This window comes from Ascaphus truei, chromosome 2 (genome assembly GCF_040206685.1).
Source record: "Ascaphus truei isolate aAscTru1 chromosome 2, aAscTru1.hap1, whole genome shotgun sequence".
Classification (NCBI taxonomy): Eukaryota; Metazoa; Chordata; class Amphibia; order Anura; family Ascaphidae; genus Ascaphus; species Ascaphus truei.
Genome location: NC_134484.1, coordinates 322,016,721 through 322,043,810, shown reverse-complemented (window position 1 = coordinate 322,043,810; position 27,090 = coordinate 322,016,721). Strand labels below are relative to the sequence as shown.

The 27,090-nt window shown below is 40.9% G+C and overlaps 1 protein-coding gene across 1 annotated transcript; it reads left to right on the top strand.

Moving 5' to 3' along the window:
* On the top strand, positions 1-26,276 carry KBTBD2 (kelch repeat and BTB domain containing 2). Its single transcript, XM_075586559.1, has 4 exons — positions 1-222; positions 19,367-19,861; positions 21,456-21,621; positions 23,018-26,276. Exons 2-4 carry the CDS (start codon positions 19,692-19,694, stop codon positions 24,551-24,553), a joined length of 1,872 nt encoding a protein of 623 aa, XP_075442674.1. The 5' UTR covers positions 1-222; positions 19,367-19,691; the 3' UTR covers positions 24,554-26,276.
* Positions 26,277-27,090: the final 814 nt, after the last annotated feature.

Here is a 27,090-nt window from a genome sequence, read left to right as displayed (position 1 = left end):
TTGATATGTAACAAAGACTCCACACCGTACACTATCCAGTCCTCCCCGCCTAGTCCCTTCCTCCCTGTCACGCAGCTGGTTGGTTGAAGGCGGCGGCGGCGGCGGCGGGAGGTCAGACCCGGAAGGAAGAGGAGAAGCGCGAGAGGGAGAGGATCTGTGTGACATCCGCCGGATCATTACAGCCGCCCTGTGTGTGTGTGAGAGAAGCCGCAGGACACCCCGGTGAGTGATCCGCCCTGCGTGTATAAAGTGTGTGTGTGTGTGTGTGGCCGGCCGCCCCGGTGAGTGCTGCCGCTCCGCGCTGTCTGAGGTGCGCGGTGTATATACTGTCTGTGTGTGTGGGGCAGATAGCGTGAGAAGAGTCACCCTCCTGCGCAGACATAGTACACCCACATGTGTGTTTTTTTATATATATATATCTGTGTAAAATACATATTTGTAATGTGTTTATCTAGATGTGTGAGCTGTATACAGAATATGTACATTTCTGTAGTGTGTGTGTATATATATATATATATATATATATATATATATATACACACACACACACACACACATACACATACACATACACACACGGATTGTAAAGTCTTTGGGACAGGGACTCCTATCTTCCTAATGTCTTGTTATATCTGTAGTGCTTATTCCCATTGTCTACTATTGTTTTGTCAACTGTTGTTTTGTCATATTTATTACTGCTGCAAAGTGTTATGTACATGGATGGTGCTATACAAGGAAATATACGTATGTATGTGTCTGTGAATCTTTGTATGTCGGAAGTTGTAATTTTATGGCTATTTTAGATTTTATTCACGTGTCTGTATAACTAGACACAAGACAAGTTATGCTGGGTAAAAAAAGTGACAAACCCTTGTGGGCACATTTAAATATCAGGTTTGCAATCCTGTCGTGTGTGTCCTGTTAATGAAACTGACTTATATTTTGGGTCACAGAGCTGCTAGATGTAAGAAATGCATTGTTTAGGTTGCTTGTGTTTTCATTATTTTGCTTTTCTTTTGTTCTGCAAACAATGTGTTAAGTTATCTGAGAGATCTTTGACAAAGAGCCCTGAGCGTGAAACGCGTTAGAGGATCTATCAGGACTTTATCTACATGTTCTTAACTTAATACATTTTTGAACGGTCAATTGTCCCATGTTACACGCTTTTTTTTTTTTTTTTTGCTGTGCTCTGGTTCCTGCTTTGGATTGTTTTGTATGCTTTAATAATAGTGGTTGCATCCTAAAATTACGTTTTGGGTTACTGCATAATATAAAAAATGCCATTTTAGCCACTAAACTGCATGAGAGCAGCAAAGGATTAAAGAAAAAAGTGCGAAGTCTGAATGACTACAGCTGTTAAAACTGAGTGACACTCAATCCAATGTGATGAGGGATTGACAGATTTGGGTGAACCCCGCGACAGCCATATGGTTAATTCCAGCGGTCACCTGGCTTTAATAAAACAGTTTTTTGTCTAAAAGTTCCACGCTTATTAATCCTTGTTACAATGTGTTTTTTTTTTTTTTAATAGAAAAATGTAGCACTGTTTTCACATAGAAATCTGGAACAGGAGATGGTTTCTAAAACCCTATCTCTTTCTAAATGAAGTGAAATGATAAGGTTGTAAATAAAAGCAGTGATGTGTGGCTTTTTTTGTACTGCTACCATAAAATTTCAACCACTGATTAATGAATTTGGTACATTTTCTGTCAATTCATGTTTTTGAGTTACTTGTGTTTGAAATATTCCAACCATACTTGCCCATGACCCCACCCACATCATATATCTTAGGGGCCATGAGAGCCAGGTGTCTGCTAATGTTTAGACCATTTTTTTTCTCCAAGCAGGGTTCCTAGGAACCCTTGGCGTCCGATGGCATGCCTAGAGGGTTCCCTGTCATTTTCAGGTCATTTGAAAATTATACCAAATAAAGACGAATTTACAATGCATCTGATCTGAGACGTGCTATTGAGGCTCCACAAATGTTCACAATATAGTTAGAGTTCCTGAACCAAAAAAGTTGGAAACCACTGGTCTAGTCTGACCTGCCCATCTCCCACTTATAGCCAGCCATAATGTTGTTTGCAGAAATTGCATTTATTACAAGTTAATAGAAATATATTAAACATCTTAATTCTGAGAGATGGAACTGTAAACCAGTGGCTTCCAACTTTTGTTTGTGTGTGTGGGGGGAGGGGGGATAATGAACCCCAAGTGAAATTCTGAGAAACCTACCTCCTAATAGCAACTCAGTGATCAGAAGCATTGTAAATATCTTCTGCATTTGATACAATTTTCAAATGACCAGAAAATTGCAGGGAACCCTTTAGGGACGCCCGGGGAACCCAATGGTTGATAGGAACCCTGGTTGAAAAACACTGCTGCAGACTAGTCTGTACATTTGTAATCTCTCGTGAGCAGGGCCCTCATAAGGTTTTGTATCTGTTTTAACGTCTTATTTGGTATGTCATTCTGTTTATGTAATTGATTTGACTCTGTACCCTCATTGAACCACACTGTAGAGTATGGTGGAGCTTGATAAATAAATGGTAATAGTGGGCAATTAAAGTAACCTATATATTATTGAGGTGAGGGAGTTTAAACCTCCAATGAAGAACCGTTGACACCTTCTTCATGAAGCAGAGGCTCCCCAGAGCTGAAATTGATGCAGTGCTGCTCCCAAGAGCCCATGCAATAACCTGTACCTGAGTCTGGTGATTTCCCCCCCGGGTGAGAAAGTGTGTATCATTTTACAAGTTTCTAAAATTCTGAATGAGATTTCACTCTGAAATTAAGTCACATTATGGCCAAAACACTTTTTTATAATGCAAGATATTATTTTTGTTTGTTATGTTTTAAATAATACATATATGTTCGCGCAACACCAGCGAGCTGATGAGTTGTGGAGAAAGACCGTGCTGGGTGGTGCTCAGTACCTGCTCTTGTTTGCAGTTATCTTGTGAGTTTGATTTTAAACTGCAAATATTCACTTTTATTTTTACCAGTATCACACTATGTTTTGCTCCTTGTTTTCGGCGTTTTCCCTTCAACATATGAAGATTTTTCTTTCTGTCCATGTATATCTACCTACAACCCTGATTGAATTTCACTATGTGGTACACTATACATGCAAGTGTGCACACTTTTGGTTTCACCATTAGACTGTCTACAGTTTTCCTTTTTTTTTTTTTTTTTTTTTCTCCACCCTATATTTTGTGCTTATGCCCTTTTATTTGAATTTGTATCAATTGGAAGGATCCAATGTGGGGCCCTTGGACTTTGAGCAGCATTTTCATAAGGCCAGATTTGATATCACTTCATCTTGGACATCCCTCACATTTATTATTTTGTGCTATTGTGAGATATCTATATCTCCTGTATTCTGTTGTGATCTAGTTCTGTCTTTTTAGTCCAATGTCGTTAAAGCTGCAAGCCCTCCCCAATGTTATTATTTCCTGAACCAGGAATGCCCCTGGAGCCGACCAGTGGTCTCCCACACTCTGGGGACCCCGCTTGCAGAGATATTTGAAGTTATTTTTGACACAAACTACTAATATAGCTGTGGATTTACCACGAGACCTACAAAGTGGTCTCCTGACGACGCAGTGACTTCCTATTGTCTGCCAGAGTAAGGCAGCCATATTGTGTTCACCAGATAAGAATTCTTATTTGGTGGTAAAACACTTTTAGCATTTCCGGAATCCGGTTCAGGATATAGATATTTTTAAAATGCTGCCCTTTGCTGTGACTGCCTTTAACTATGCTTTTATATATCCTCCCCAACACCCCCCACTCAATTTTGGTCTCCTAAAAAAATGATCCTCCAACTACCCCACACCCCTCGTCAGTGGCTCTCTGTGATAGTATGTCTTTGACACACATACTGATCCTACTCCCCCTCACTCGCTGATCATACTCTCCTACTTACTCGCTAGATCCCACTCTCCCCCCTGATCACTGACCCCTCTCCCCTCCTCCATCCTCACTGAGCCCACTTCTCCCTTCCTCCATCCATCCTCACTGAGCCCCCTCGAGCCCTCTCTCTCACCCCTCCCTCACAAACCTCACTAACCTCACTACACACTGAGCGGCGCCACCAGCACCGGATCCTGCGTTGATGTTGCCGTAATAAAGCCGGATCGGGTGCGCTGTGAGCGGTTGCGGCACAGTGACTGACCGGTCACTCTGCACCACAAAACCCTGGCACCAGGGAAGAAACTTTAGGCATTGCCTGAGAAATTTGTGTGCGTACCACTGTTTTAAGACCCCTTGATAATGGGCCGGCTCTCCCCTCATGTATTTTGTCTGTGCCTTTCACATGTCAACATTGTTTACAAATGCAAAAAGCGGTATTGCTTTGAAAGTGACCTTTTTCTGAACTATTTCCTTGTGTGAATGCTTTGAGGATTGAGACCTGTATGTTTATTTGTTCTTGACAAACCACTCGCATTTGCAGGGGCCTATAGTTATCTGTCAGGTTAAGTGTCCTTTTTCTTGATTGGTCAGTACTTCAGCTAGTTTAGCTGGGGGAATCCATTGGTCTGAGGCCCATTCTCGGCCCCTTAGGCCTAGGACTTAGTGCGGCCACTCAGTAACTTGCACTCTTGCTCCCGATCCCACCCATTAGAACAGACATAGTCCCCTCTTTGATATGATCTGAAGCCGCTTCCTATTGCTGAAGAAAAGAGAAACTCCATTCTAAAGCATGTGAATAAAACCTTCTCTGGCACGGGGAAGACGGCTTCACAGCATTTTGAATAGGTGCTTTTTTTTTGTTACATAAAAATAGTAAACGTTGGTATAGTTTGACTTGGGTGTCCCCACTGGCAGCAAAGTGGTTAATCCTTTTATAGCTAATTTTTCTATTCCAATATTGCATACAGACTTGTCTGGTTAAAAGGGAGCAAGTAAAAGTAATTTGTGTAGGCAGTCCCTCCTGTGACGTAATTAACGAAGAATAGTGGTATCTTCAATATGTTCAATGTATTGACGGACACCTTTTTGAATTGAACAAAAAAAAGAGGAGCGCCTCAGTGAGTAAAAACACTGACTGGCACTGAGTGTGCAGCAGGGGAGCCTGGTTCAATTTCCGGTGTCGACGCCTTGTGACATTGGGCAAGTCACTTTATCTCCCTGTGCCTCAGGCACCAAAAACATAATTGTAAGCTCCACGGGGCAGGGGCCTGAGTCTGCAAAATGTCTCTGTAAAGTGCTACGTAAAACTAGCAGCGCTACACAATAATTATTATTATTATTATGACAAATATAACAAATATAAGTGTTTTTAAAATATTAAGTCTGTCTAATGTCTCTTGCTGAGTCCTCAAAAAACATGTCAACATATTTTCGTTGTTTGCAAAGTGATTTATGAAGCCATCATTACTCATTGGTCCCAGACAAAAGGCAAAATAAATTTTTTCACAAGATACAAACGAGAGAAAAAAAAGTTTCCTTCAGGGTTATTCATTCCTTTTGAAGGAAGTAAATGACAGTTTAAAAAAAACAAACCCCCCCCCCCCCTTTTTTTAGCTGCTACTTTGAACCCCACTCCCCAGTTACATCTCTTATCATGGTTGTCGGTGTTCAAGCATTTAGTATATTTTTCTAAATGAATGAAGAATAGGGACAGTATGGATAAGGACAGAAGCAGAGGAGGTGGGTGGGGAGGAAATGGTTAGGTCTAATGCAGCCGCATACTTAGCTTTTCATGTAGTCAGGAAGTGAATCGAGCGTGTGTGGGAGAGGGGATCCTGCATTACGTCTCCCTTCTGACATTTCAACAGATTATTTTATTCTGTTAAAAGCTTCATCTCTCATGTGCGACTCGGCATGAGGGGCCCTTTAAGGACACGGCTATGCCTATGTTTTAGAAGGATGGGGTGATCCATGGGGTCTTTTAAGGACGCTGTGCCATGTCTATATGTTCTACAAATATGGTGTCATGTATCAGGTCTTTAAGACACTGAGCCTTGCCATGTTATAGGGCATGCAGTGATCAAGGGTCTTTTAAGGACACCGTGCTGTACCTATATCTTGGGAAAGATTGGCGTCATTCACAGAGCCTTTACAGACATGCTAAAAATTATTTTTAAAATGTTGTTCTGTTCATATAATCGCTTCATCTCTACCCGTTTCTGGTCCGTCCGTCATTTGCGGAGTCCATTATCTTTTCGTTTTTAATTTCAGTATGTTTTTTGTGTGTGTACCTTTTTTATGAGATGGATCCCTAAAATCTTCTTACTTCTATTATATGTATTTTTCTTTTTAGTTAACCTGTGTGATCCCATCACGCTTGAATTTAAATGTCCTCTGATCATTTGTCTCTCTTTTAGACTGCAATACGTAATAAAGTCGTTGTAATATTTATTCAACTTCAATCCTCAACCCCCACACACATATTTGCGAGACTAAATTTTAACATAGTGTGAAGATTCCCAGGGCAGCCAAATCTCACAGAATTGCTCAAAATATCCATTTAACAAACTTGCGAGACGTTTCATAATAAGATTAATTTAAATGTTTGTGAAATCAGTCATTGTTGGAGGTTCTCCCTGTTGCCAGAAGTTGGCTATAGTGCATCTGGTGGCCGATAATGTGTGCAGTCAATATTTGGGAACATTTTGGGATTTTTTTTGTTTGTAATAATGCTTAGAACGATGGATCTGTTAGTTGTTGTTGTTTGGGTTAGTTCTTCAAACAGAGATCTGGGATCAAGTTCATTTTTAATAATTTTGTTACTCTTCTTAAAGCCCCCCTTAAAAAATGTTCTTGCGGTTTACATGATCAGGCTTTTATTTGTCTTAATAACCAGTGATTTAATTCATGCATACAAATTAAAACTATATAAAGCACAAATAAATACATTTCAATTAGTATCGAGGTTTGCGAGCGTGTTCCGGACTGATGGTGTAATAGATATTGTGGGGTTATTAAATGACACCCAGCACTCTGAGCTTTTCAGCATTGAGATGTAAGTTTTTCAACTACAGTACTATACTGAGACCTTCAGTCGGTATAAACTATCTTTTGTGTAACATGTTAAATTGCAAGGGGACAATGCAAGAGATCACACCCACTCACTGAAAACATTTGTTATTAAAAAATCATCTTTTGCTTAACATTTTTCATGCTGTTTTATTTGGAATATTTTGGCGAAATGTTAAACTTTTTTTTTAGATACATAACTTACTCAACTGTAAACATACAGAATACATTGATTTCATTAGGAGTCGTGGATTAGGAAGATTCCAGAATTCATCATTCCATTTTAATTTTTTTTGTTGGGATAATTCCATTGTAGAAAAATATAGACAAATCTGTTTTTTATTTTTTTTCTGTACAGCATATCGCACCTTTTTAACATTTTACCATTTAAAAGTCGTGCTCATGTTTTAAAACAAAAAGGATTGGTGATGTATCCAGTCTGTCAGAGGGAAGTAAGTAATGGTCATTTAAAAATTCATTCACATTGATATATTTTTGTAAACGTTTATCGGAACAAGTCCTTTTCACATAGGCAAAATCGTGTTATTTGTAGCTAAGTGAAAACTGCAGCTTGTATCTCCTGTGTTTCCTTCCTCTCCCTTTTGTATATCTGCCTCCCCTGCATCCTGTCGCTTTCAGACACCGTTTTCTTGGGCCACAAGTTCACTGCATTATCTGTCTGCTACTGTCTAACAACCAGTTTAAAAGTAAGGAAACAAAGGGGGTTATGTATAAAGAATTGTTTTTTTTCTGTTTTTTTTTTTTTTAAGTGGAAAGAATGCATAGCGTCAATTACTGTCACCTAACTAAATAGCGCTATATGTTGGTATGAATTTTTTTCTTACAGAACAGCGCACCGTGTGTGTGTGTGTGTGTGTGTGTTTTTGTGTGTTTTTCATACAAATGAATGCATTAATATTTTTGTGTGTACATGCATTTCTTTTTACGCTTAGAAATGTGACACATGGTGCATATTTGAAGTTGATATATTTACACGTGCTCCATAGACAACATCTACATTCTGACACCTAGTGTAATTTTGTTTGTGGGGGAAAAAAAGTTGGTTTTATACATTGGCGCACAGAGACGCGCTAACTTGCTATTCTTTGCGTCTATTTGACAATCGACCATTGCGACACTTTCTACATTTCCCCAATTCATTTAATTGCGGGTCTTTATTAAAGAGGCAATCCAAGTGGGATTTATGTATTTATTTATTTTTTAAACCTGATATTGAAGCAGGGGGGTGGTCTCTGGTGCTGAACCCCATTACTTTCAGCTTAGTGGACCTGCTTCCGGAGATCCCTCGGTAGAGGGTGGTGGTTTCCGCTCCACTCGGCTAGCGGAGTTCACATAATGGCGACGTTTCAACGCTCCCGCGCCATGTGGACAATAGGAAGCACCGACGTCATGGATTTGCTCTTTTAAACAGCCTGTCCAATCTAGCAGGTCAACATGTTTTTTTTTTTTTTTTTAAACAACTAAGTTTCATTGGTCTCTCTAGAAACATTCAATCACCCTTAAAGTAACAATTTATTAACTTATATCATGTGAAAATATGTTTTCTTTCCTCCAAGTCTGCTGAATTCTTGGCTATCTGCTAATTCTAATCTGTTTTGTTAAGTAATTGTGATGCTATTTAGCTGGTCACAAAGCAAATGATTGACTTGTTTGATTTCACTGAGATCCTTATCAAATTAAATATATTTGTGTATATATGCCACTGTCCTTTGTTTAAATTGCTTATAGGAGAGGATTTCATTTTTACAACAAGTGGCCTTGTGATTTTGGTCGGGAAAAAATAAAAAATAAAAAAAAATTCTGAGCTCTGGACAACCTTGTACGAAATGTTTTTTTAAAGCTGCAGTCCAAGCTGCTGTAAAAAAAGATAAAGGATTTTTTTTATGTGCATCAATAAAATCAACGCAATGATAAGTAATTAGCTAAGTTGCCAATTGATCCGTTCTCCTGTGATGGATCAGCGAAGATTCGGCTCGGGTGTTAACTAAATGGCGGTCAGTGCATCAGAAGAGGACCAAAGATGCAAAGTTCTAAGGGGAAGATCATGTGACCAGGCAGTCACTAGGTACAATTTGTGCACAGCTAGACAGAGGGCAGCGCTCAAAAAGTGGTGGGCCAGAGCCTGCTTCCGAAGAGGAAGGGGATGTTACTTTGTAAATGGTTGCTATAGAAACAAAAAAATGCTTGTTACATTCTAATATATTAAAAATATAATTTCAGAGTTGTTTAAAAAACAATATTACTCAATACTACAGTATTTTCTCATAGTACAGAACTGATTTATTAAGAAAAACACGTGTAGGATATTGCTTGGTCCATATTAGATGGGTTTTTATTTGCTGTTTTTCCCCCCTTTTTTTAAAGGTCTCTTGATCGACATATCTCCACTTTTTTTTTCTTGTTTTAATGTGTTTACAATTTTTTTTCCCTCCTTCAAAGTTGTAGTCCCAGATTTTTTTATTTTTTTTAAATTATAAGCCATTTTTTTCTTAGAAATCATATACTTATTTAATTAATCATGCAGCAAAATTGTTACTTCAGATGAAAAAAAACTTTAATGAGATCCTGTGAAGTTTAGACATAGCTATGAAGAAAATAAATGAATGATTCTGTAGAAAGCTGTAAAATAGTAGTAGGGTTGTGTTTTTTCACACCCAGAGTACCACCACTTTTTTGCCTTTATTTTACCATTTTCTCTTTCTACTCCTTCCCCCCCTCCCCTCGCTTTTTTCCCGCATGCAATGGGTCCTGCGACTGCTGATTTTTGCTATGGGACTTCTGGGATCTGCGGCTGTGTGACTGCTACTGGAGCGATCACACTGCCACTCCTGCCTCTTCCCCCCAATGATGGAATCAGAAGTGGAGTCTCCCACCACTTCCATTGCCATCGGGCTCACCACTCCATCGAGCCCATCCCTCCTAATGTACCTAGTGCAGCATTTGAAAGAACTCTCCCTTTCTGTTCTAAAGATAAATCTTACATTTGTCCTATCTATTTATATCTCTCTATTTATCTCTCTATCAACCCCGTTATAACGCGATCCGATACAACGCGAATCTGTTTATAACGCGATGCAAGCGTGGCTCATAATTTTTGTATTTCTGCATACTTTTCAACACGATTATTGGTATCTTAAATACTTTATTGTACAATGCATACAATTGTACATTATTTCTAACGCGATCCGCTTTATAGCGCAATGTGATTCTTTGGACCCCAAGCACAGCGTTATAAGGTGTGTGTGTGTGTGACACACAGTCACACACACACACACACAGTCACACAGTCACACACACACAGTCACACACACAGTCACACACACAGTCACACACACAGTCACAGTTAGTCACAACCACACACAGTCACACACACAGTCACACAGTCAGTCAGTCACACACACACAGTCACACACACAGTCACACAGTCAGTCAGTCACACACACACAGTCACACACACAGTCACACAGTCAGTCAGTCACACACACACACACACACACACACACACACACACACACACACACACACACACACACACACACAGTCAGACACACACACACACACACACAGTCAGACACACACACACAGTCAGACACACACACACACAGTCAGACACACACACACAGTCAGACACACACACAGTCACAGTCAGTCAGACACAGTCAGACACACACAGTCAGACACACACACAGTCAGACACACACACAGTCAGACACACACACACAGTCAGACACACACACAGTCAGACACACACACAGTCAGACACACACACAGTCAGACACACACAGTCAGACACACACACAGTCAGACACACACACAGTCAGACACACACACAGTCAGACACACACACAGTCAGACACACACACAGTCAGACACACACACAGACAGTCACACACAGTCACAGTCACACACAGTCACAGTCACACACAGTCACAGTCACACACAGTCACACACACACACACACACACACACACACAGTCACACACAGTCACACACACACACACACACACAGTCACACACACACAGTCACACACACACAGTCACACACACACACACAGTCACACACACACACACAGTCACACACACACACACACACACACACACACACAGTCACACACACACACACACAGTCACACACACACACACACACAGTCACACACACACAGTCAGACACACACACACACACACACACACACACACAGTCAGACACACACACACACACACACACACACAGTCAGACACACACACAGTCAGACACACACACAGTCAGACACACACACAGTCACAGTCACACACACAGTCACAGTCACACACACAGTCACAGTCACACACACAGTCACAGTCACACACACAGTCACAGTCACACACACAGTCACAGTCACACACACAGTCACAGTCACACACACAGTCACAGTCACACACACAGTCACAGTCACACACACAGTCACAGTCACACACACAGTCACAGTCACACACACAGTCACAGTCAGTCACACACACAGTCACAGTCACACACACAGTCACACACAGTCACAGTCACACACACAGTCACACACAGTCACAGTCACACACACAGTCAGTCAGTCACACACACAGTCACACACAGTCACACACACACAGTCACACACACAGTCAGTCTCACACACACACAGTCACACACAGTCACACACAGTCACACACAGACACACACACACAGTCACACACACAGTCAGTCTCACACACACACAGTCACACACAGTCACACACAGTCACACACAGACACACACACACACACACACACACACACACACACACACACAGTCACACACAGACACACACAGACACATACAGTCACCCTGACCTCTAAAACCAGTTGTTAGAAATGTGTGTGGGGTAGTTATTTTTATTTACAGGTCCAGAGTACCACTTTATTTTTTCTACTTTTTTCTTTCAATTAAAAGTGAGGCGGTATTTATTCTAGGAAACTGCTCTCCTTTTCTGCTTCCCAAGAATAAATATTGTACAAATCTGTATAAAATATGGAGTTGTTTTTTTTTTTTACCACTGTTTAAACGCCAAAAATGTAATTTTAAAAAAAAATTGCCAGGCACAGTAACACATTTTTAATCCCCTGTCCAAAGCAGTAAAAATAGTACAGAATAGCAAAGAAGGCTGGTTAATGTCACTGCATGCAACTGCAGTGTATCTTACTAATAGGGAATGTGCCTCTCGGGCTGCTTTTATCTGATGGTCACTGCGTTAAAATCTGTCAGCATAGGGCTGCCTCCTTTTCCACTAGCCCTAGCACAAGTGTCAGCCATCAGGAGCTGGGGTGTACGGTTGCAGGAAGTAGCATGTTCCGTTATTCCTCTCCAGCATTCCTGACTGAAGCATGAAGGGGAAGAGGTTGGAATAGCTTGTCTCCTTGTTTACTGGATCCTGCAAAAGGAAGTCACAGCTTCCACCCCCCCCCCCCCACCCGATTTCACAGCGATCCTGCCAAGCCTGTCCGCATGGCTCTTCTGCTGCGACACGAGAGCAGCTGTACGGAGCACAGTGCGGACTCCTGTTTCATTTCTTTGGTATCCATGCATGCAAAGATTTATGGCACTTTAATCCTCCTGTAGAGGATTGCTGCACATTGTGGAATAACACGTTGCGGTCCTCGGGCGTCCTCAAAGGGGTTCAAATGTGGCATCTGTAATTCCGCAGTTCTGCTTGTGAGTTTGCTTGTGTTTGACGGGCCAGTCTCTGAAGTGGGAGCACCGCGTTAGAAACTCGTTGTGTACTTGTGACCTAAAGCAAAACACTGTTCTTTTTGGTCTAATTTTACAAAGAGATATAGAGATTGATCTATATATCTATATCTCACTCACAATGTTGTGCTATAAATAATGCTGAATAGATTGTCGGTGATGTATATACAGTATGTAGTAATTCCCACACTTGCATTTTGACCGTCATTTTTTTATTATTATTAATTGACTTGCACATTTAACCTGCTACCTGCACAACATCTGAAGTCTAGTCCCTGATCATCCAAATTCTCATCACATCCAGTACCCAAGAAAAGCACAGGCCAAGAATAAATAATGCATTTGTGAGTCATTCCACTTCTAGGTTGCCTGAGCACCTCTTTGAGATGACTGAGTAAAGGAAGCAGCCTGGCGTTGATACCGTTGTTAACCATAACTTTATAATGCTGTATCTCTGAAAAGTAGATGAGCTAGAGTTAAGCAATATACCGATATGATAGTAAAAGTGCGTTGGTTAAAAAATAAGTCGTGTTGAAAGCAGCAGGCTGCAATTATTTTTTTTATTTTTTTTAAATCGTATTTTATTGAAAAATTTCACAGCAATTCCCATACATTTTACAAACATTGGGGGGGTGGGGGGTGGGGGGGAGGAGAGAGAAAGGAACACCAAAATTAAGAGTGGAGGAGGTACCACAAGACAATCTCTGTGCATTTGTTGAACAGTTATCCTTTTACATAGCAGACAGGGTTTACATACAGTATAGCAGAAATTGTCTCTCCTATTTTCATTGCTTATCACCCATATCCATAACCGTTTATGGGACTTGTTCACATGGTAGCTCTGTTTCTATTGGGGGTTGACCTGGGGTGTCCCTGGGACACATAAAGAAGGCAATAGCATAACTGTAACCAGGCTCAGGTGGGGACTATGTAAAAACCAGCCATGGGTTCCAAGTTTTTTGGAAATTAGCACAAATGTCATTGAGGAAGCTGGTCAGCTTCTCCATTTGGCAGATCAACCATATTTTGGCTCTTATACTTGGCAAGGCTGGGATTTTATTCTGTATCCAGACTTCTGCATTTTTACATCTGGTGGCAGTTACTATATGTGAGACAAATATAATCACTGCGCTTCTCCATGTAAAGAGCATGCAGCTAGTGAAGGAAATGGCCATACAAATGTGCAAAACAGAAAGTGAATCCCTGCGCTTCTCCCATAGGGATAGCAATCAATGGGGAATATATATATATGTATGCTGTAAATACCTATAAGAAAAAAGGAGACTTTTGGTATACATCCTTTGATCAAATAATGCCAAGCCTGCTAACCACGTCAAGGTAAGTCTCTTTAGCAGGTCCCTACGCTAAATGCATACTAGTGTTATGTGAAATAAGCCCAGAAGGGGTTAAAATATCAAAGCATATGCTTGTATAACCTAGTGCAATTAAAAACTGGTATATACCAGTACAGATACTCACATGTAAGTGAAGTGGAATAAGGGGACCTTGCTAGGAGATTATATACCTAGAAGAGGAGGGGCTGGCCTGCCACAAACTGCTCAATAAAGCAGTTGCAGGTGATTGGCTAAATATATTCAATTACACCATAGTAGTGTTGCCCTCTAGGAGCGTGCTGCAAAGGATTAAAATCGGCCCAACAAATAATGTAAAACAAATATAATCACTGCGCTTCTCCATGTAAAGAGCATGCAGCTAGTGAAGGAAATGGCCATACAAATGTGCAAAACAGAAAGTGAATCCCTGCGCTTCTCCCATAGGGATAGCAATGATTATTATTGATTATTTGATCAAAGGATGTATACCAAAAGTCTCCTTTTTTCTTATAGGTATTTACACCATACATATATATATATTCCCCATTGATTGCTATCCCTATGGGAGAAGCGCAGGGATTCACTTTCTGTTTTGCACATTTGTATGGCCATTTCCTTCACTAGCTGCATGCTCTTTACATGGAGAAGCGCAGTGATTATATTTGTTTTACATTATTTGTTGGGCCGATTTTAATCCTTTGCAGCACGCTCCTAGAGGGCAACACTACTATGGTGTAATTGAATATATTTAGCCAATCACCTGCAACTGCTTTATTGAGCAGTTTGTGGCAGGCCAGCCCCTCCTCTTCTAGGTATATAATCTCCTAGCAAGGTCCCCTTATTCCACTTCACTTACATGTGAGTATCTGTACTGGTATATACCAGTTTTTAATTGCACTAGGTTATACAAGCATATGCTTTGATATTTTAACCCCTTCTGGGCTTATTTCACATAACACTAGTATGCATTTAGCGTAGGGACCTGCTAAAGAGACTTACCTTGACGTGGTTAGCAGGCTTGGCATTATTTGATCAAAGGATGTATACCAAAAGTCTCCTTTTTTCTTATAGGTATTTACACCATACATATATATATTCCCCATTGATTGCTATCCCTATGGGAGAAGCGCAGGGATTCACTTTCTGTTTTGCACTATATGTGAGAGCAGTTTTTTTTTTTTTTTTTGCTCTTGTGAGATTTTGGAGGGGCTTATTCCAGAGAGAGGACCATGGGTCTAGTGGAATATCTATGTCAAAGATTCTCGGGGCCCAGTTACAAACTTGGGTCCATAATTTGAATATCCTTGGGCATATCCACCACGTGGAGAAATCTGACTCTCAACATCCCTTTGGATGCAGAGGGGCGGAATAGCCCGGGACACATGTAGAGATGGCTACTGGAGTTTTGTACCAGCGTTGCATTACTTTTATATGCGTTTTTCTTGACTATTGTGCATATAGAGCAGCAAGCCACTGCATTAAAACATTATCACTTTTTACCATTTTAATTTAACGTTTCTTCCTCTTTTTTTTAAAGACATCTCCTCTCGCCCTTTCCAACACTCTTGTGCTTGATGCTTCGTTCAGGAGGAGATTGAATTGTTGGAAATATGAAGTGTCTGGGAGGTTAAAATAAAGGGATACCATGGTAACTTAAGCTAGAGGTTAAGAAAATCATGTTTAACACTAGCATATTTTAAAAAAAGCATGACATGATCAAGGGCAAAATGCTAACTGTGATATAAACTACTGTAGGCTTCTGGGGGGAGGGAAGAGGGGTGTTGCTGCTTTGTTAGTTTTTTTTTTATTTTCAAGTTGTTGTTATTATTGTCATTGTCATGGTCATTGAAATTGGAAATTCCAACTGTAATGTTCATGGGTAAAATAAAGCTTTATTTTAGAAAGTAGCTATATTTCAAACGCTTAGAATTTGTAATGAGTGAAAAAAATAAAACCTAAATTACTTTTTAACATTCTGACACTTTGGTTTAAAAAAAAAAAAAAAAAATAATCAAAATGGCTTACATTCTCCCCCCCCCCCCCCCCAATATATTAAAAAACTATTTTAGATACCTCAGCCCTAAGGGGAGTACAGGGCCGGACATATTGCACCTGCCGCTAATATAGGTAAAGGTAGGCATTCTCGATGAGGAGAATTTTTCATGTTTAAAGTTGTTTTCGGTCTGGGATCGTGTCCAAACAAGTTTGCCTAAAATATAGTTTAGTACAAAATAACAGTGTTTTACCTACATATATGGTTTATAATTTCACATTTGAAAAGTTATATGTTCTCTTCAAAATCTAATCTGAAATGATTTATGTTGTTACTTTATTTTTTTTTAATTATTATATCGATATTCATCCACCATGGCAGGATTTGAATTATCTGCAGATTGATCCCCCTTAATTTGGCATGGGATTATCTGTGGTTAACCAAATCTCCCCCCCCCCCCCCTCTTCAGTATTTTATTACCATCATAGCCACACATGACCCCTGAGAAGCTGATACAATTATACAGATATCATTACATCACAAGTGCTTCAGTGGTAAAAGTTTGTGTAATTAAAGGTCAGATCAACCTTTCTAATAAAAATGTTCTCTAGTTTCAATTTCTCGTGTGTGTATATAAAAAGAAACGTAAATGCAATTTTAAATAAAAGCATTTATTGTATACATAATGCTGGAAGACGCACATACGTACTACGTCATAAGATTCCTTCCAGCACTTGAAGAACCCTTATGGCCTGTTCACTTTATAGTTCAAAATGTCAGCTTCCGCTTATAGTGTGTGATGGCGCATGCGCCAAGCACAACATACAGGATCCCTTGAGGCCGCTCCTTGTGTATGCACTCACGGAGCGCACTGGCGCGTCTTTTCAAGCGGTGGCTGCGTCAAGTTAGCAGTTCAGCCAATCACAATGAATCAGCTCTGTGACGTCATAGCCGCCCCCATCCCTCTTCTCCCCCGCCCCCCCCAACACTATAAGCACATATCGCTTGTACTATAGCCGCTCGGCACGGTAAGGCCCCATCCAGGTTGAAAGCTCGCTCGCTAGCGCGCTCGTGCGCGACGCGCTGAGTTAGCCTGAGCCAATGAGAGCGGCGTAGTGAGCGTGCACGTGAGTTGAGGAGCACTGCTTGAGCAGACAGATTTGTTTTTGAGCGCGATGGCCGGGTCACTTGAGCAGTTCTCGTGCAAGCGAGCGAGCCTTCACCCTGGACCGAGCCTGAGTCCTCGGGCATAGTCGGCGCCTATGCTTTCACAGGGGCTCGCGCACGCTTGCGGAAGCGTGTCTCTCACCGAGTCCTGAAAATTTGCCGCTCGCCGGAGCGCAGGGCCGGTCACGTGAGCGGCTCGCCCAATGAGGGCGAACCAGCTCCGTGACGTCACTGGCCCGCCCCCGGCCCGCCCCCTGACGCACTGTAGAGGCACTATGTCCCAGGTCTTAGACCTCGCACTCTCGCAAGCAAGCGGAGTGTGTGAGCTCGGCCGTACCCAGACACTTCATGCCCTCTTCTGCAGTTCTCCTTTTTAATTTTTTTATTGCTCTGCTTCTGTCAACAACGAAGCTGTGAAGTTCAGAAAACGTGAGTGGCTGGCAATTAAGCAAGGGATCTCTGTATTGTATTCCCCAGCACCATGGAAATAAGTAGATAGACGCTCACAGCCTAACTTTCTTACAATCGCTTATCTTCCCAAAGAAAATTTGAGAAGCAAATATTTAACCCATTTTTTTTTTTAATGGTTATAACCGGCATTTGGCTCTTTGAGCGTCTTTCCTACGGATGAAATTGCCACTATTTTATGTTGTTTTTTACATGTGGATAATTCTGGAGCTTTGTCATTAAATTGACGTTATCGTGACTGTGCAGAGCATAACGTTAATTCAAAGGTGTTATTGTTTAAAATGGGTGAAGCACAAAAATTTAGATTTGTATTTATTTTTTACAATGAGCCAAACTTTCTCTGCACTGTTCTATGATCTTTATGTGCTGTGTAGGACCTAGGACAGATCATGCTGATGAGCCGTTGAAATCTCCATTAATTTAGTGTTGACACATACAGTAGCAATGGACTAGCTACAGAAACACGCATACTGACTGGTAACCATAACTGGTGATGTGCTTTGTGTGCTCCTTGATTGACTTTGCCTGAACTGGATGTACTATTATTAACTGTGGGCTGCACACATCTTGGTTCAAGTGTAAATTGCAATGGTGGGATTTTGTAATGCAGCAGGTTCTGATGGTTTTGAGAGGTAGTCATGTTGCTAATGACTGCTACACGTACTAACTTCCTTAACTGCCACTGAGGGAGGAGGGGGTGGGGGGGAGGGTGTTGCAAAGCATTACTACGGCCACAATTTTATGGACAATATATTGGGGGTTTTTTTTTGTTCTTGGTTTGATCTTATCAATTATTTCTGTAACTTTCTGTCATGGAGAAATATTGAGAAAGGAGCTGCCCTTCCCCTGCCTTAAAAAAAAAAAAAAAAAGTGTGTGTGTTTCTTTTTTTATATATATATATATATATATATATATATATATATATATGTACTGGAAGCATGGTGTCCCCAGAGCTAAACTGCTTCACAAGTTACTGGAGAAGGCACTTGTTTTTACATGCACATGTCACCCGGGCCAATAAGAACCTGCAACCGATGATATTGCTGCTCTATCTATGACCCGTGTGATGCGGGAAATTTAAACCATGATTTTATTTCCCCTGAAAGGGATGGTACGAGTGCTACCTTTTTAGATACAAGTGTCTCCGGTAACGTACCATGGGTCCCCAAAGCTGAAAATGTGTTTCAGCTCCCTGCTTCCTATTAATGTTAAATAACCCTTTTATTTTTGATTGTTCTTGGATGTCTGCAGTGGTGAATAGTCTTAGCACTTATAGCATATACCTCCTGTGACCTTGGGACCTCCGAAGCATTGCTGTAGTCTTCCTGTTATTAAGCTCTAACAGATGTAGTTTGTATTTTATATGCGCTGGTGTTTGATGTCGTGCTGTCTAAAGTAAGACTTTGGGGTGAAACATTTGAAACGCAAGTTCAATTTTAAAATAAGCATTTGTATTCTTGCAGAAGATCTTAAATTCACTGATTGATAACTCGATATATGGGACTGCACTTTGATAACGTATGCTGAAAATGTAACTGCTGGGACTACAATCTTTAAAATGGATTCACAGTGTATTAAATAGGGGCCAAAGTTTCAGTGTTTCCTTCTACTTTGCATATGTAGTGTTTCTTAGTCTTAATTTTTATCTTTTTGTTTTTCTTTGCAGACTCTTAACGGTGCAGTCATGTTTCCAACAAGCCTGTGTCGGGCAAATGCCGCTTCTCCCTAACGTATCTCCGCTAATACTGGCACTGGGGCTCTTCACCGCACAGGCACCGAAGACTAAACATGACGACGGAAGCACTTTGTCGGCGCGATTAATGGCAGTGTTTCTGTCACCTCGAAAAGCTGCTACCTGGAGTTTAGTTTTATTTTTTTAACGTGCGAAGTATCTATAACACAGTGAAAAAACCTCGAAATATTTTATTTTCTTCTACGCCGCGCCTTTGTTTTCCCTTTTGGACAGCGGAAAACATTAATGGAATGCAATCATGTCCACCCAGGACGAAAGGCAAATCAATACTGAATACGCGGTCTCCCTACTGGAGCAGCTGAAACTGTTCTATGAACAGCAGTTGCTGACGGACATAGTACTAATTGTTGAGGGCACTGAATTTCCATGTCATAAAATGTTACTTGCAACATGCAGCTCCTATTTCAGGTAGGTGTTAAATAATTATACTTAAAGTTGGAAAATAAAGCACCAGATGCCAATTTTTGTTACCATCAAGTTTCTGATTTTGTGAACTCGCTCTGTTGTACGGCTGGTCTCTTCCTCCGTCATGATGGCATGATACATTCTTACAGGAAGTGAACAGCTTAAGGGAGCAATTCATGTGCTTTTTAAAATGTTTTTTTTTTTTAACATAGGTTTGAAGCATGGGGTCTCCAGAGCTGAATCCGATTAATTTGAGCTCCGGAGATACCCCGTCTTCCCGAGATACTTACCGCCAAGGGGGGTGCCGGTATCTCAGCAAAGTTTAAAGCTACCGCGTCCTGCAGGCCAATAGGAAGCCGAATCTGATGACATCACGGTTTCCTATTGGACCGCAGGGCGTGCGAGCTTTGGCAGTCTGACGATTATGTGATCCCTGCTAGCTGAACGGATACTGGCACGGAGGTAAGTGTCTGTGGAAGCAGGGTGTCCCAGGAGATGTAATTAATGGAGTTCAGCTCTGGAGATGCCCTGTTTCAATCCTATGTTAAAAATAAAAAAATTGCGTACTTGGAAAGCCTATTTAAAGAGCTGTACCTTCAAGCATGATGCAGCGTTTTTGACCAGTTGTTTTCCCAGTAATATAACGCACTACGCAGGTGGTCCTCGCTATACGAAGCCAGTGTTCCGCTGAAAGCATTGTCTGACGGAACAGATTATCTGACACTCACTGCTGTGGATCAACATTGGAACCGCGATTTGACGGTCTATCTGATTACGGCGTATAACTGATGACCGCCTGTAGTTGCTTAAAGATTAGCTATAAGCATCTCTTGCTTTACTTCCGTTGGCTACAGCTATTTAAAAATGTTATCTTAAATTGTATCTCTGAATTGTGCAATTCCTGATACTTTATATTGGCAAACAACTTGTGTTGGTCAACCTTCAATAACATTCATTTTTTTTTAATGCTTTGCAGAGTGACTTAGTATATTTTTATGATCCAATTCCCATTTCCCCAGTAAGGAATAGTGTTTTTGCGTTTCATGATTGAATGCTTTATAATGTTAGTTCTATGGAGATATGCAAATAAATGCAATAAAAACAACATTGAGTCCAGTGTTGGATGCTGAGCTAAGGTTGATGAAAACATAAGCTATACATTTTGAGAACAATTTTATTGGCCCAAAACCTTGCACATTTTCAGCAAGATCTTTAATAACGACAGCATATGGCCTAATAGCAAAATACTGTGTCTTTTGTCCTTTGAGACATTATTGTACCATATTTACTAAACTATTATTCCATAGGACATGAAGGCGGCATCTGGGCCCATTCTCTTGGATGGGTCAAGTGTCATCTTCAAGTGCCAGCCAGTCTTACGGGATAGCACTGCTTGATAAATCTGGTCCATAACCCCCAGAACCAGTTAATGTGCTATTTTCCTGAGCATAAAAGTATGCATACAGTGTTATTCCATTTACGTACTATAGGTTCCTGACTGGTTCTGAACCACTGAGATAAAGTGATCCTAGTAACTGACCCAACTTTTTGTCTTGCAATATGGAGACACAATTTGTTTATGCTTTTTCCTTTACAGGGCTATGTTTATGAGTGGACTGAGTGAAAGTAAACAGACACACGTACATTTGAGAAATGTGGATGCAGCATCTTTGCAGATCATTATAACATATGCCTACACGGGTAATTTGGCAATAAAAGAGAGCACTGTAGAACAGCTGTATGAGACCGCGTGCTTCTTACAGGTAAGCAGGTAGTACACAGAATTTATTAAGTGTGTTGGTTCTATCAATGTTGCTGTATAACTTGCGTATATTACGTCTTCCTCTTATCTACAGGTATGAAGAGTTGACAGTTACTGTATATAAAATTACGTTAATGTCTTAGATCTAGAATTCCTGTGCTGTAGGAAATTCCTGTGCTGTAGGAAATCACCAAAGGGTCAATATGGTCGCCCCCTCTTCTACTGTGTTGTTTTTTTTTTTGTTTTTAGTACTAAATATTGTCACGTAACAGGGTGCCTCACTGCCAGAGGTCCCAATCTGTGTCCAGAGCCTTGGTTTAACCGCTGCCACCAGTCTTTGAGGGTAGACTCAACCCTATTCTAGCTCCTAGGGGTGGCACAGACAAGCTACTACTAGCCAGACGTGGGAGGAAATAAACTTCAGGTTTCTTGTAAGGGAGCATAATACAGATAATACATAAATCCAACACTCTGATACGTGAAATGGCAAAATTGCTCACGAAACAGAGCTTTGATCATAGTCCCCTGTGAGGACTCCGGTGGAGCCTAAAAAAAATATCTTGCGCCCTTGCCTTAAGCTTTGGGTTAAGTATTTTCCCAGCAGGGGAGCAAGACTCACCCCAACTACCTTTGACACTCCTTGAGCTACATAAAGTCGAGCCCTCTGACGAGCCTATCCCCCAGCTATTGGTCAGCTGCACAAATAAATTGCAAGCAGTATAGATGTCCCTTTTCCCCTCAGTTCCCCCAACAAAAGTTACTGAATAAATACATTGGAAACACACCTCTCTATATGTATAACATTGGGCTCCCCTCCCCATGCATATAATGTCTGATATTACAGTAATCAGTGCTTAAAAGTAAAGTGTCACGGAACTTCGAGGTTAACTAACCCCGAAGGTTCCCCAATCTCCTGACCAGAAAAGTATCACTCCTTTCACATGTAAAACATTATCTACATTACAATGTAATACAAGATTTGAAATATAGAAATGGAAGCAGAACTACTACTTTCAAATATAATAAAAGGTCACATTTTTACATGTACATGCTTTTGGGAAATGCATATATAGGCAATCCCAGTGCCTTACAATAACCCCTGGGGTCACGGTTAGTGACCCTGGCAAAAAGGGAAGCGGGACCTGACTTAACCTTTCTTATTAGACTCCTTTGTCACAAGGAACTGTGTGTGTGTGTGTGTGTGTGTGTGTGTGTGTGTGTGTGTGTGTGTGTGTGTGTGTGTGTGTGTGTGTGTGTGTGTGTGTGTGTGTGTGTGTGTGTGTGTGTGTGTGTGTGTGTGTGTGTGTGTGTGTGTGTGTGTGTGTGTGTCATATTTGCATGTACATAAAAATGGTCAACATTTTGGTACGGTTACTAATTGTGATTTTACATTGCAGGTGGATGATGTGTTGCACCGCTGTAGAGAATATTTAATTAAAAAAATCAATGCCAAAAACTGTGTGCGTCTGCTGAGTTTTGCAGACCTGTTCAGCTGCGAAGAGCTAAAGCAGAGCGCCAAAAGAATGGTCGAGCACAAGTTCACCACAGTCTACCGCCAGGATGCTTTTATGCAACTGTCTAGCGAGCTTCTGATAGAGCTAGTGAGCAGCGACAATCTAAACGTGGAGAAGGAAGAGACGGTTAGAGAAGCCGCAATGTCCTGGCTGGACTACAACACGGTGTCACGCTCGCAGTACTTGTCCACCGTTCTCAGCCACCTCCGCATTGATGCTCTATCAGAGGTGATCCAGCGCGAGTGGTTTCAAGGTTTGCCACCCAATGACAAATCGGTGGTGGTGCAAGGACTCTATAAATCCATGCCCAGATTCTTTAAGCCAAGGCTCGGCATGACAAAAGAGGAGATGATCATAATCATAGAAGCTGCTTCAGAAAATCCTGGTAGTTATTACTCCTCAATATGCTACAGTCCTCAGGCAGAGAAAGTGTACAAGCTTAGAAACCCTCCTGCCGAGCTACACAAAGTTGGGACTGTGGTGACTCCTGACAACGATCTTTTTATAGCAGGGGGTCAAGTTCCTCTAAAAACCACCAAAACCAATCATGGCAAGCCAAGCAAACTCCTGGCTGCTTTCAGAACTGTGAATTGTTTTTACTGGTTTGATGCCCAGCAAAACACTTGGATTCCAAAGACCCCCATGTTGTTTGTCCGTACGAAGCCTTCTTTGGTATGGTGCGAAGGATACATATATGCAATAGGAGGAGATAGTGTAGGTGGAGAACTTAACCGACGGACCGTAGAAAGATACGACTGTGAGAGGGATGAGTGGACAATGGTGAGCCCTCTGCCATGTGCATCTCAGTGGAATGTTGCGACAGTGGTCCATGACTGCATTTACGTAATGGCACACAACCTGACATACTGTTACGTTCCAAGGTCTGGTAGCTGGATGGAAATGGCTACGAGGCAAACCAGTAGATGCTTTGCTTCGGCAGCTACCTTCGAAGATAAAATTTTCTACCTCGGAGGCCTGCATACTGGCAATAACTCTGGAATAAGGCTCCCATCCCACACTGTGGATGGCTCTTCCGTAACCGTTGAAGTGTACGACGTGAATAAGAATGAATGGAGCATGGCGGCTAACATTCCCGCCAAGCGCTACTCCGATCCCTGTGTCCGAGCAGTCGTCATATCCAATTCCTTGTGCGTCTTTATCCGAGAGACCCACATGAATGAAAGAGCCAAGTATGCCATTTACCAGTATGATATGGACCTCGATCAGTGGTTTCTGCGGCAACAGATATCTGAGCGTATTCTCTGGGACTTGAGAAAAGACTTTCGGTGCACTGTCGGGAAGCTTTACCCATCATGCCTTGAAGTATCCCCATGGAAACCTCCAACTTATCTATTTTCAGCGGATGGATCCGATGAGTTTGAACTTGACGGAGACATGGTTACATTACCCCCTGTATAGCTGGTTAGATTCCAGGGACTCGGTGTATGCATGGATCTCCGTTCCTCAACGCAAGTTCTTTAGATACTGTTAAAGTGGGCTGGGGAAATAAGTTCACACCGCTTACTTTCCAGACTTTATTTTTATGCCCTACTTAACATATTTGTAGCCTTTAATGCATTTATATAGGGAGATATGCTTCCATTATCACAAATATTTGACCAGCTAATGGAAAGAGAAAAGCAAAAACGTTATGTATATTATGCCAGCCTTAGCGTCCGGTTTACCTAAAGCATTTAATTGTATCCCTGTGATTTATTCCCCACTCTCCCTCTTGATATGAAAAACTTCACATTAATGACCTATCAACTATTCCTAGTATTGTAAGTAAACAAAAGTTGCTTTCAGAGAGAATCTTCCATTCTGAATTACTTCTAGTTAGCAATCCTACTTATGTGCTGGACTTATACATACAAGTTTGCAGTGTGAAATATATATATATATATATATATATATATATATATATATATATATATACACACACACACACACACACACACACACACACACACACACACACACACACACACACACACACACACACACACACACACACACACACACACACACACACGAGACCTTTCCGTTTTCTATAACTTCCAGGTTCCCTCCTCAGTATACTTATTTTTATATACTGTTTGCTCTGTGAAAATAGAATGAGGTGATGTCAGAGGTTGATACAGAATCCTTATTGTGTGAGGTCATCTCCAGAAGAAACATATCTTGAGCTTTTTCTTTTTACGCAGTTAAGTAGTGAATTAAAGCGTGCAAGTGATTTGAATTAATGATCAGAGCAAGCTTGACTTGGAAGTAGAGAAAAAAATGCAGTTAACCTGCAGGTTTTATTTTTTACAAAGTGATTTATCACCAAAGTCCTACTTTAACACGTAACCTATATATTTTTTTGCTAAATTCAATCTTTCCTGTTGCAGGAAAGGTGATATATATATTATTCGGTAACACACAGGACAATATATGACTGCAGGCTCAGTCAGGCTGTGCAAGGCGCATGTGTTTCTGTCGTCGATAAACCTGTACCTTTCTGGTTAGAATACAGGTCTTCCAATAGGGCCTTGTAACGTCCTGGCGGGCGACACTCGGCATTCCCACATATTTGCCAGCCCCTCATAGTACGGGTCCCTGTGGAGCTTCAACCCCTTAACTGCTTCCTTGCAGCAAAGGGATTACACCAACAGAGCCCCCACCTTCTGTATTACAGCAGGGGTGGGCTCATTCACACAATTACCTGCTGCTGATGTCTTTTTCTTTCCTTACCCCCATTTGTAAAAAAAACAAAAAAAAAAAACAAGGTTTTTAGTGTGGAATAACCAGGTCTATATCATTTTTGTTAACTTAACAAGCATTTACTGTAGTGTGATTGTGTATTGGTATACCCTAGTTAACTTTTTTTTTTTAAATTTTAAATTTTTTTTTTTTTTTCTGGGGAAGGGAAAAGAAGTGTTCAGGAATACTTACACGGCACTCTTGTGCCAAGAGAGCAGATGCCTAGTGCTGCTCCGGCATTAATATCAATCCCAGGAACCACTAGCAGTAGAGGGGCACCACCGCCAACTTAACATGAGCACAGGTGCTTCATGACAAACACTACTAGCATGTTCAGCTGCATCATGTTCTGGCACTGTATTTTGAATGACATTAATTTATTAAAAAAAAGTAAAGTGAACATTTTGTGGAGTCTTTTGTTCAAAGACTTGTTCTTTGTTTACATTCGCATTTATCAAGATCTCTAATATACGCTTTCTCCCCCCCCCCTGTATTTACTTGGCTTGGAAAACTGATCCATTGGGTGAATATTTTGTCCTGCTCATTAGTATTTCTACCCATAAATGCCATTTTGAGAGTGCAAAGGTATAATTGGAACAGCCTATAAAGTATAGAGACGTCCCCCTATAAATTGGACTCGTATGTATTACAAAAACGTAATTTATATTGTTCATACATTAAAAAAAAATAGATGAAGATTTCAAATGGCTAATTTGATCTTCAAAAAATAGTTGCTAAAAAGAGACTTGTACTACAGTAATTGATAGGTCTTAAAATTTGGTAATGTAAAAGCAAATATAGAAAATAAGTTTATTGAATTAGAGAGGGACATATAATATATTCTAGAGCTCACCAACCAGAACCTAATGCACTGTACTCGGTCTTGGTTATTAGTCATAGACTCATTCCCTTCACATGTAAAAGGACTACTCCCAAATGCTCCCTCATTTAACTACAACAAGAACCCTTTGCCTATTTTGGAAGCTTGGAACAATCTAGTTGGTTGATTATTGTCCTGAATATGGGGAATCCCAAGTCTTATACATTTCTAAAAGTCTAGGAAGTTTGTATAACCAGCGCATGGCGTTTGTGTATAACATGAAACTAATGCATTAATAAACAGATTACATTCCTCAGTTGAGGGTTGTATTTGGCGTATTAATGTATTAACTGCATGTACTTTCACCATACTTTTTTGGACTTATCAATATTTC